Source organism: Tiliqua scincoides, chromosome 6 (genome assembly GCF_035046505.1).
Source record: "Tiliqua scincoides isolate rTilSci1 chromosome 6, rTilSci1.hap2, whole genome shotgun sequence".
Taxonomy (NCBI): Eukaryota; Metazoa; Chordata; class Lepidosauria; order Squamata; family Scincidae; genus Tiliqua; species Tiliqua scincoides.
In genome coordinates, this window is record NC_089826.1 from 84149934 (window position 1) to 84162253 (window position 12320).

The 12320-nt window shown below is 44.8% G+C and overlaps 1 protein-coding gene across 1 annotated transcript in view; it reads left to right on the forward strand.

Annotated features, from left to right (window-relative positions):
- Positions 1–924: 924 nt before the first annotated feature.
- MSANTD1 (Myb/SANT DNA binding domain containing 1) overlaps positions 925–12320 on the forward strand; it is a 15323-nt gene continuing 3927 nt past the window's right edge. The window contains exons 1-2 of the mRNA XM_066632293.1: positions 925–1178; positions 12210–12320. The exon at positions 12210–12320 is cut by the window's right edge and continues 174 nt beyond it. Of these exons, the coding sequence (XP_066488390.1) occupies positions 925–1178; positions 12210–12320 (365 nt within the window). The remainder of the gene's footprint in view (positions 1179–12209) is intronic.

Here is a 12320-nt window from a genome sequence, read left to right on the forward strand (position 1 = left end):
GGCCAACAGCATCTAAATGACTCGAAGTGCAAAGACATACGTGGTAATCTGAACCTACAAAAGGCAAATTCATGCTGACCGAGCTGCAGGAATAGGCTTGGATAAGCAGCACAAAAGCTTCTCAGACCCCAACCGGTCTCCATGCCTTCGCTGTACGTCTGTAAGCACACATCTTTCTCTGGCGCTCGTTCCTGCACCATTTTAGCAGCTTAGTTGTTTTCTGCACTGATGGTGCACCCCAGATGTTCACGCTGCTTGTGCAAAGGTGTGTGTGAGACTTTTTAGAGACGATTGTTGGGAAGTGGTGTGTGCGTGTGCACACAGATCTCTTTGTATACATGGCCTGAGAGTCTGTGCCACCTCCTAGAGAGTCTGTCAAGGCACAACTTAAAAGCTCATTCAGGCAGCCCTGACCCCCTGCCTGCTTCAGATTGCCTAAGAGGTAAGGGGGGGAAAATCTAAAAAGAAGTGAAAACTTAAAAGCAGCATCTCAAAAGCTGCATAGATTTTTTTACCCTGCGTGTATGCACCGCGCATGTGTGTGTGTGTGCGTGTGTGTGTGTGTGTGTTAAACCTAAAGTGTTTAAAAGCTTTAATATTGATGGCCTGTCAACTTTGTCCTGATTCTTTGGCTTTCAGTTAAAAGGTTTTTGTTGTTGTAGCTTATGCAGTTGCTCTGTTGCTATGGAAACGTGACATCAAAATGACGTTTCTCTGTTTAAAAGCTTTTAACTAAATTCCTGCCTGTCAGATGTAGGCCCCATTTTGTGCACTCAAGCTTCAAGCTGTTGCAAAGAGGTTTCATGTGTTCGGTTGTCATTCAAATCCTGTAGCTTTCCTGGGCATGCAAAATCCTAAAATGCACCAGTGCAAAAATCTCGATTTAAGTGTGCTCTTTTAAAAACCCTTTTAGGTCACTCAGCAATGGCTGCAGCCGAAATCCCCAGTTATATTGTCTCTTCCCAGACTGAGAAGCACAGGAGGGCCAGGAATTGGACTGATGCTGAGATGAGAGGCTTAATGCTGGTCTGGGAAGAATTCTTTGATGAGCTGAAACAAACTAAGAGGAATGCCAAAGTTTATGAGAAAATGGCCAACAAACTCTTTGAGATGACTGGAGAGATTCGCCACGGAGAAGAAATAAAGATAAAAATTACAAACATGACATTCCAGTACAGGTAAGCTGCCGTTAATTCCTTTTATTCTGGGTCTGATTTTGAGAGACGAATCCGGTTCGTGTCTTTCTGGATAAAAGATGTTGTGATCCAAGAGCTGAAAGATGAAAGGCTGTTCCTAGCGCTCTTAAAAATCACTCTTGCCCACCCCACGCCATCACGCCTCGTTTTCCCCGGGCGTACTTTGAAATGCTAGCAGAGCTCGGGTGGTGGTTAATCACTGCTTTTATTAAAACAAGAGGGTCCAAAGGCAGCATTAAAATATTTTGTGGATCTCTGCAGATTGGCTTCCACTTGCAATGAAATCTAGTGCAGCGCAGCTTCACTGCAAAGCTGGTCTCTTCGATGTGAAAATAAAGTAAAAAAAAAAAGGCATTGGAGACAGCATTCTCTTAATGTTGCAGATGGAGGGAGTTACACTTCAGAGGACAAAAATAACTGCATGCCTCATGGCTGAGTGACACACGTTGCTATAATTGTAACCAGCGTTAGCAAATGAACAATTACGTTTGGAGCCAGAAATCGGTGCACACTGTAAATACTCTTCCAACTGGGGAAGGCAACAGAGGTGTCTCAAACAAGATAATGAAGTATAGTGGGTGTCCATCAGGAAGGAAAGTTGGTTTGGGAGAATGTTTGCTGCTTAGGAAAAAAAAAACACATAGGAAAAATGTTTGCATGTTGTTGCTGAAATGTAGTTTACTATCTCTGTGGCACAGAATTACCAGATCTGCTTTGAGCTCTGTGCTATTTTGAGACATGTTGTAACATGGAGCTCTGAGAAGTGAACTTTAAGTATGATTCTTTTATTTCAGCCCCAAAGCTTGTGCTTTCAAAGCACAAATTATTAATAATAAGAGTTATATACAGCAGGCATCCATATTAAGTTGTTCTGTATTTGAGCACCTTTCCTGTTTTCAAATGCACGCTGTTTCTAAAAATGCAGTCTGCAGCATCATTTTAAGATGGTTCCTCTTAAGTGGAGATTGCTGTTCTGCACACCACAGTGGATCATCTTAAAATAATTTTATTAGCACTTACCTCTTACCTTGGGGAATGGCGTCAGGATCTTTCACATATGCATATACTCGAATATAGAGTGTGTGTTTAGACTGACTTGATAACAAGACTGAGAAATGAAGGCTGCCATTTTTAATTCTGAAAGCCTAGTTTCAGTGCTTCAAATGTGATATCTCCAAAAACATGGAGGAAGAGAGCTCAATGTCTGGAATCCATGTATTTAATAGGTGTTTATGTATTTAATAGGTGTTTACGTATTTTCAAACACCTATTTGTCAAGTTTTGAAAATACAGTAGTGGGAGATTTAAAGTCATTCTCTGAAATGTTAGCATAGCAGGTCAATCTCTGACTGATGTATTTACTCCTGTCCATACTACTGGACCCATGATGAAACTATAGCTGAGAGCACCATGATGTGGTTTCATTCATGCAGCTCATAATCCTGAATTATTCCAAAATCAAAAACATTCATACATTTCCCCTGGGGGCTGGGGATAAGATTAGGCCCTCAGTTTGGCTGTACTTGTTGTAAGAGGTGACTAAACAGCCACCGGGTAGATGGGACTCGTCAGCCTGGGAAGGCAGCTCATCTGAGAGAAGGAAAACTCTGATCCCAAACCTCCACTGCCTTGTGGCTACATCCAGTTACGGAAAAGGCTTCAGGAGTCAACCTCGAGGCAAAATCTGGAGCCGGAGTCCCTGAGGCAGTTCATGGCTGAACACAGTCACGTTCTGGCAACTCCTGCAATACTGCTGGAACCAACCGTATTGGCCTTTGCCTTTCCATTGGACCATTTCAGCGACGTGGAGAGGGGGGATTTGCTGCATGGGAAACAGTCTATCCTCCATATCTACTTTACCCAGGCTTCACGCACTGGAGAGGACACTGTTCCGGAACCACTATTCAGAGCGCGATACCATAGTCTTCCAAGACTGAAGGATGCCAACTGTAATACCTTCAGTCTGAACTTCAAGGTTATCCACTCTGTTTCTAAATGCTCATATAGGTTCATGCGGGAGTTCCTGTGACAAAACCATAATTAATTGGCAAAGGAGCTGGTATCCTGTGAAAAGTTCAGCTAAGGTTCTGCAAGGGTTATTGAAATTCAAAGGTGGAGATTGCTAAGATGAAAGCAAAGTATATGAACACATAGCGCATGACAGGGATGCAATACTTCCTCATTTCATTTGGTTCTGCTGTGGCTGAGGCTTAGTTGATTTGTTTCTTATTTAGGTCCATAAAGGCTTGTTAACTGGTTTGGCACACCTGGACCAATCAGCTCTGATTCAGGCAGGAAAACCTAAGATCTCCATTGCAGTGCCGCTTGCAAAATGGAATACGGAAGTCAATGGATGTAGAACAGCCTTTCTACTGAAAGATGCTCATGGCCAATATCACCAACCTGAGAGTTGCCTCTCTCCTTTGGTAACTGCTCCTTCTTGGTTTTTACAACTAAATGTCATCTGGAAGTATTACAAAGTATGCATGAAATTAAAAAAACAACAACCCTAAACAGTAAAATTTGTGGTGCTTCTTAGAATTTGTACTGTAGGCATCACCCCATATCCATAGATCCCATATCACAGAGTTCATAGAGCTTAGTGCCATGTTCTTTTCAGCCTGTCATGCTTTCAACATGCTTCCTGTGGGCTCTTCATGTTAGCTTTTGCAGACAACACAGAGCCGGTGCGACACAGGAGACACCAACAAGAGTGCTGCAATCACAGGCAATTATGTCATTTGTGCAGTGGGGGGAGATATTTGAACCATTTTTTGTCGGATTCCCCGCTATCCATGGTTTTTGGTATCCACAATGGCAGCTGGAACCGATCCCCTGCAAATTCAAGGGGATGCCCATATTTCATTTACAACTGGCAGCACTTAAATAATAGAAGTGAGCAATTATGGTAGAGGAGTACCAGAATAGTCAGACAAAAATTACAAACCACCTGAAGATTGACATACTGCAGCCTTTTGGAGGAAAAGTGAGCAACTAGGGCTGCAATCCTATGCACACTTTCATGAAAGTAAGCCCCATGGAATACAGTGGGACTTTTTGTTGGCATCCTTCAGTCTCGGAAGACTATGGTGTCACGCTCTGAATGGTGGTTCTGGAACAGAGTGTCCTCTCCAGAGCGCAAAGCCTGGGTAAAGTAGGTATGGAGGATAGGCTGTTACCCATGCAGCAAATGCCCCCTCTCCACGTCACTGAAATGGTCCAATGGAAAGGCAGAGGCCAATACGGTTGGTTCCAGTGACGTCGCAGGAGTTGCCAGAACGTGACTGTGTTCAGCCATGAATTGCCTCAGGGACTCCGGCTCCGGATTTTGCCTCGAGGTTGACTCCTGAAGCCTTTTCCATAACCGGATGTAGCCACAAGGCAGTGGAGGTTTGGGATCAGAGTTTTCCTTCTCTCAGATATGCTGCCTTCCCAGGCTGACGAGTCCCATCTACCTGGTGGCTGTTTAGTCGCCTCTTATGACAAGTACAGCCAAACTGAGGGCCTATTCTTATCCCCAGCCCCCAGGGGAACTGTTCCCCAGGGGAACAGTGGGACTTACCACTGAGTAAACATGCATAGATTGGTGCTGTAAAAATTACAAACAGCCAGGTTTGGTTAGATTCCCTAATTGCAAAGTGCAATTGTCTCAACCCTTTACAAACTAAATGGCAAAATATTTACCAAATTGCTAATTAGCTGCAAAAGACCTGAGCTGTCTAGTAGAGTGTTCTGCCTTAATGCAATATGCTTAAATCATTGCATAGCCTTAATTGCCAATCATATTGTTTTGGAAACTTCAGCACAGGTGAAGAGATGAGAATATAGGTAATGTTGGAAAGTCAGAATTCACAGGGGAAGACGAGCCTTCAAGTTGGCAGGTCATGTTGAGCAGAAGTGGGTAGAAGACCTCCCACTGTCCTTATTTTTGTCATGAAATTGACTTGCTGGTGCATTCCTCTGAAAGGAAACCCAGGGCCCAATCCTATCCAACTTTCCAGAGCCAGTGCAGCTGCAGTGCATCCCCGAGACAAGGGAACAAATTCTCCTTTTCCTGCTGGAAGCCTCCATAACTAGCCTCTCACCACAAGATGCAGCACACACCCCATTGGCATGATTACACAAGGGCTGGAAAGTTGGATAAGATCTGGCCCTCAGATGTCTCTTGCCCTGCACCATTTCGTGCATGAGAATATGGGTGTCTTTGAATATGCGCTGGGTATAGCCAGACATCTCAGGAGTGCATGATCCATCAAGCAACAGAACAGGACAAAAGGATTTTTAAAAAACTTTTAAAAACATAGCAGAAGTAACATCTTTTAAGACATGTAATCTGAAAAATGGGGGGAAAATAGAAAGGAAACCAGGAAGTTGCACTACATCAGTGGTTCCCAAGCTGTGAGTCGTGGCTCCCTGGGGAGCTGCAGGAACCAGCCAGGAGAGCTGTGGAATCCTTGCAAAAACTCAGTTACCCTATTTTTTCCACTGGGGGGGGGGGGGAAGGAAGAAGAAGAGGAAGTAAGAAACGGATAAAACTAGACAGTGCAACTAATGGGGAAAAGACATGTAACTTGCATAGCAAATAGCCAGAACTCCAGTGGTGTAGCTAGAGGGGGTGCAAAGGACTAAGTTTTGCAGGGAGCCTCACTGCAGTGTGCAAGTTGCCCCTCCCCTCCCCTTCAGTGCCATTCCAGGCAGGGGAAGCAAAACGGAGGCATAATCTCCTCTCTGGGTCTTCCCTGGCATATGCCTCTGTATTGCTTCCCCCACCTGGAATGGCTCTGAAGGGGAGAGGAGGGGAGGGGCGACTTGCACACTGCAGTGAGGCTCCCTGCAAAACTTAGTGCTTTGAACCCCCTCTAGCTATGCCAGTGGCCCTTTTCTATTAAGAATGTTGCTTTTGGGGTTTCCTGGGAGGGTACGATTCCAGTCTGCTGTGCTTTCCCTAAGTCGAGGACTGTGGCACAGGGTGGAGGCCACAGCAGTATGAAAAGCAGAGCTCCTGCTAGTTGCCACACAGCTGAAGTGGAGCTGAGCTCTGTCCTGCAGGGTGGGCGTAGGAATGGCGTGTACTGCAATGAGTGGAATCATTTATGGGAAAGACACAAAAGAAAAAAATTAGAAAAGCCCAGTTGCACCTGAAAGGCACCAGATTTAGCTCTGTGAAGTGGAAATCCATGTTAGGTCTGAAGTCACTTTAGTCCACCAGTACTTCTGCCATGGTAAATCTGTGACAGCCCAATCCTATTCCCGCTTACCTGGGAGTAAGCCTCATTGACTCTAATGGGACTTACTTCTGAGTAGGCAGGCATAGGATTGGGCCGTCAGCCAGATCAGCTCTTTTTCCATTTGTTAAATCAAACTGAGGGTCTAATTACAAGTTATGGTAAGTCTGCCTGCTTTGTGGTTAAAACTTCAATAGCAATTGCAAAAGGGGTGGGAAGTCCAGACCAGGACCGCAGAGCATCGGTATTTAATTCTTCCTCCTTGTGCTGCATTTTCGACAAAAATTGCTCCCTAAAGTTTCTGTTAGCCCCACAAGGGAAGTGTTCATTGGAAATATACACTCCAGGGCTAAAGAGGTTGGTATGGATGATCCTTTTCCACGGAGTTTTCTCAGTTGTATGAGGTAATGGCATGCACTAGTGGCATAGTGGTTTGAACAGACCCCCTCCACGCAGTTTTACATGGAATCTAGGGAAGGAGATGGGACATGCGTGTCCTGTGAACATGCACATCTTTAAACACATTGGGCTGGTGCAGTGGGGAAAAATACAGTTTGAACGAGCCCCCAATTTTCATTGGGACTGGATTGAGGGTGCAATTTTCATTGGGACTGCAGCATGCTAGAAATAGCTTAAATGCCTTCTCCCCATGTGCAATAGATCCAATCTTGATTCCCTGCCCCCAAAGCTATTTTAATTTTTAAAACAAAGAATCCAGAGTTAAACTGTATGTTTGAAATTACATACTGTTTGGTCCTGATCTGGCTGCTACTCTAAGAAAAGCCCTCCTTGGATCCAGAAAAAGGTCCATCCAGTATCCTGTTCCCAGTGGCCTGCTTATAGGCTTTTTTCTAGTGGCCACCAGCTGCTCTGGGAACCCTACAAGCAGGAGAGAAAGGTATACTTTGCTGCAACCGGCATTCAGAGAGAAGCTGCTGCTAAATGTGATATGCTAAATGTGATCATAACTAGTAGCCGTTGATAGACCTGTTCTCCATGAATTTATCTTATCCTCTTCAAAAACCATCAAAACTTATTGTCATCACCGCATCTTGTGGCAACAATTTTATAGACTAAATATGCACGTTTCGAAGAAGTACCATTTTTGTACTTCCCCTGTGGATGTCACTTTTTACGGTCTTCCCTCTCACCGTCTGAGTGACACCACTGTGTGAGGATGCTGGGTGAATGCATTCGTGACTGCAGTTGCCACCTGTAGTGGTAGTGACCATAGTAGTAGTAGTAGTAGTAGTAGTAGTAGTAGTAGTAGTAGTAGTAGTAATCTTGGGCCCAGTAATAAAGTTGGGTCCAGTAGTAGCAATTCCAAACCAAATCTGTACTTTCAAGGGAAACACCCTGCCATTCAGAACAGGCTAGACTCCTGCTGTAGGGTCAGAAGACCACCTGACCAGGAGCATTTCTGTCTTGTCGGGTCTAACACTGTTCACACACAGTCCATTACAATAGACAAGCTGTGATTCAAGATTTGAAATCTTGGGAGGAGATTTGAAATCCCAAAGAGGAGTCTCCTTGGGAAAAGATGAAAAAGAAAGGTAGACCCTGGGGGGGGTCACCTGCTTACTGATGACACTGCATTCAAACCCCTGGATGACATGCCCAGTGGTTTCATGTAAATGTTAAACAGTATAGGGAATGAGATGGTATCCTGTGGAACCCCACTGGCCAAGATGTTTAGCGGATATCCCCGGTACTACTTTCTGGAGCCCACCCTACAGAATTGCTGTGAAATAGTATCCCCAGTCCTCATCCCAGCCAGTTGATTAAAAAAAAAAAAGGTACCATGATCAAATCAAAAACTGTTGAGGAGTCCAGCAAAACCAGCAAGGATATACTTCTAGGGTCTATTTACCAGTATAGGTCATCCAGCTGTCTCAGTCCCCAAACCAAGTAAAAAAAAAACAAACTGGAACAGATCTAGATTACCAGTCTCACTCACAAATGTTTGAACTGCCATCATGCATCCTGAGCACTTGCCCCAGCATGAAATATTGGAGACTGACAGGTAATGATCTGGCAAGGTGGGAGCAAGAGACTCTCAGTAAGGGTCTGCCTACTGCCTCTTTCAGGCAAAGTGGCACCTCTCCTTCTCTCAAGGATGCATTTACTGTCCTCTCTCAAATACTTGACTAGCTCTCCTCTGATCAGTCATGAAGGTCAAGTGTTGAGCATGTAAGTGGATGACCTCACTACTCCAAACACCCTGTCCGCATCTTCAGACAGAACACTTGGAAAACCATCCATAGTGACAGGATGAACAGATCTCCAAGCACGAATGGATCTGAGTGACTTTATCCACAAAATGTTTTGCAAATGGGTCACAGCAGGCCACCAAGGGCTTGCCACCTCTTCCTTGAGGGCCCAGATGTGACAGGAGTCTCACTACTTAGGAAAGCTCAACTGGCTGACTGTGCAGATGCACCCAGATTGCCTGGAAGATATTCCGTCTGGGAATTGGGTGAGTAAAATTTCAATGCTGTGCACTCTTATTTGGGAATAACCCCCAAGGGAACCAAGTGAGATGTCCATCTCAGGATCAGAAGCATCTTGCAAGAAGGAACCAATACGGTGAAGTCAGAAGGTGGCATTTTTTTCTGGTGGATGGGAGGCGCCACTTCCTTCATTTCCTCCCCCTACCAACCCTCTCCTCTCCATTCTTTATGCTGAGGCAGGTATCCCAAAGCAAGGCTGCTTCTCATTGATGGCTGCTCTTTCACTTAGTGCTGCAGCTGCAATCAGGCAGTGAAGCCTCTGACTATCTGTTAGAGACAGAGCTGAACATGCCACTGGAAAAAGCTGTTTGGATTCTACTGTGCAGCTGTGGGTGGAAAGGAGGGCAGTTATTTTGAGGCGGTTAATTAACAGTTAATTATTTTGAGAAAGATTCATTACCTTTGGATCCATTAACGCTGTATAGTCCTGACAATCTTAGATGATGTGGGTCATCTGGAGGGTTAGACAACTCCCACATTTGCATAAACCCCCACGTTATATAGGTTGAGCCTTGTTCTTGATTTGGAACTGCCGCATGTATATATTTTATGCAACTAAGGGCACAATCTGAGATGCCCGTGGGCTGGCTCAAGTCCCTTGCACTGGCCTAGGAGGGTCGCAAACATGTAGTAAGGCACATTTGCAACTCCTCATGAGTTGGCTAGGCGCACTGGCCTGCGGAGGTTGACTTAAGCCTCCGCACTGACAGAGGCACCAAGCCTTGCGTTGGCCAAGCTCTGGAGTGGGCAGGGAGGAGGCAGGCATTCCAGGAGGGTGGGGGGAGGGTGGGCAGCCCCAGGGGCAGGCAGTTGGGTGGGTGGGAGCAGGGCTTGGATCCGGCAGTTATGCTGGATCCCAACCCAGTTCCCCGAGCAGTGCAGATCGGCTTCAAGCTACTCCGCTTTCCTCTGACTTGTGCCACCTTGGGAGGTGGTGCAAGTTCGAGGAGACCCATAGGGGCTGCAGTGGCTTACCTGGGGGGTAAGGGGAAGAGTTTGTCCTTATCTCTGGCTGAGCCACTTTGAGCACCTATCCTGTGCTGGATACAGTGCAAGCCTCTTGGTTTGCCTGTTCCAGCACAAGATAGGATTGTGCCCTAAAGTTCCTTAAGGGCCCAATCTGATTTAACTTTCCAGCGCCAATACAGCCATGCCAATGGGGCATGCACTGCATCCTGTGGAGGGAAGCAGTCACAGAAGCCTCCTCAAGGTAAAGGAATGTTTGTTTCCTTATCTTGGGGGTACATCATGACTGCATCAGTGCTGGAAAGTTGGATAGGACTGGTGCCTTAATCGGTTAACGTTACAGACTTCTTCAACTGATTTTTTCAAATGGAAATGTGGGACGTAGACATAGGTCTGTATTTTCAGAAGCAACTTTATTTTTCCCCAAGGATGTGTAAATATATGAATACCATATCTAGGTTCTTGCAATGATTTTCAAGGTGGGATCGCTGCCTAGTGAATAGATTCAGTCAGTCCAATCACTGCAGAAAGGTGCATTTGAATATTTTACCAGTTTGGGCTTCCATTTGAATAATTCATTCACAACAGACTCCCCATCAAAGTACTGCAGTTTGTGTCTCTCTTTAGCCCCCAACTGGCACATGACCAGTGTTATTTATAATTTATTTTGAAAGCTTTTTTATAAGCCCCATGAGATTAATCTTGTTTTCATTCAGCCGGTCAAACAGCAATAGCAGACGAAATACTGTAGTAATAAAAAGAGACACCCAAAGCCACAGCGTTAGAGAGTTAATGGAAAGAAGCCAGGCTGTGTACGTTTTTATTATTCTGGTGATTTGCACTTAGAATGCCGAAAGATGTGAACTCTATGAAATGCCAGTTATGTACCCCTTTTATTCTAGTGTCACACATTCCAGTTCATGCATACATGCAATGTCACTTAATTATCCACAGCTGAATGTATGTAGAACAGGAGTCTCATGCTCCAAAGCTTGAGTCCAGACCAGAACTCACCCTGCTGCATTCTGGACCAGAGTCTTTTTGGGGTAGCCTCACGCAGAACATGTTACAGGAGTTTAATCTATAACCTATCATATAATGTGTATGTATATGTATATATAAAATTAAAAGCAAACCCTTAAATTTACGATTTGGAAATTTCAGTGTATGGCCCATGGGTTCTGTGTCAAAGTACACTTGTGACCCATTGCAGGGGTGTCCAAACTTTTTGGCAGGAGGGCTACATCATCTCTCTGACACTGGGTTGGGGGCCAGGGGAAAAAATTAATTTACATTTCAAATTTGAATACATTTACATAAATGAATATATTAGAGATGGAACTTATATTTATGAATGATGGTCTTGCAATAGCTCAAGGCCTATAAAAAGTCTTGCACAAAGCAAGACTGGCCTTTCCTTCACTGCTGTTGCTGCATCACAGATGTGCAACAAGCAGTGGATGGAGCCCTTGTCCCACAGCTCATGCAAGAGGTCAAACAGTTGCCCCCACACTGAGAGCAGTTGCATCGGGCCAATGCGGGCTCCAGCATGCCTTTAAAGGGCCAGAGACTCATTGGAGACTGAGGACTCCCGTGGGCCAGATTGGGTGTCCCCAAGGGCTGCAAGTGGCCCCCGGGTCGGGGTTTGGGCACCCCTGACCCATTGGTATGAGAAGTTGGACCATCTTGGTCTAGATGCACCCTGAAGTTGTGGCTGCAGTCTTTTAGAGGGCCCATCCGTCTGTCTGAATTAAGGTTTTTGTTCCGGTAGTTTGTCCTGCTTCTAGTCTTATATGTCTAATAAGTGTGAGTGTGGGTGGGTGTAACTGCAGGAAGGTTTATCTGTATACATGTTTGCATCAGTTTTGAACTTTTCACCAGTGAGTGCAACAACTCCAAGGCCCACTTTATCCACCAACACCAGTTCCACCTGTTCAAGGCTCTGAGTTATTTCCTAGAGAAAGTGCATAAGCTGTTATCTTAATATGCAGGATATTCAGAGCATGATTGAATACCACCCACCATGAACTTGTAGCAGATAGATTTATTACAAGTGTGGCAATTTTATTAGTGCAGTGGCTCTTGGCTGATATGCACCTTGAGTCCAAAATGGAATCATAGAAGTCAAGTCATGAAATAATGAGCTTCAAACTCCCATGTATACGTTTTGCTCTTTAGTGCTTTCAGTTTGATTTTTAAATGAACACTCTGAATATTAGTATACACTAAAGCGTTAGTTATATTAGCATTTTTGAATGCTAATGCAGGAAACAATTGTCTTCATACATGATTGTGTTTTGCTTTCACTGCAGGAAATTAAAATGCATGACCGACAGTGAAACCCTTGCACCCGACTGGCCTTATTTTAAAACCATTGACAGGATACTGTCAAAAGTGTCAGAGCACAATGATGTGAAGATGCA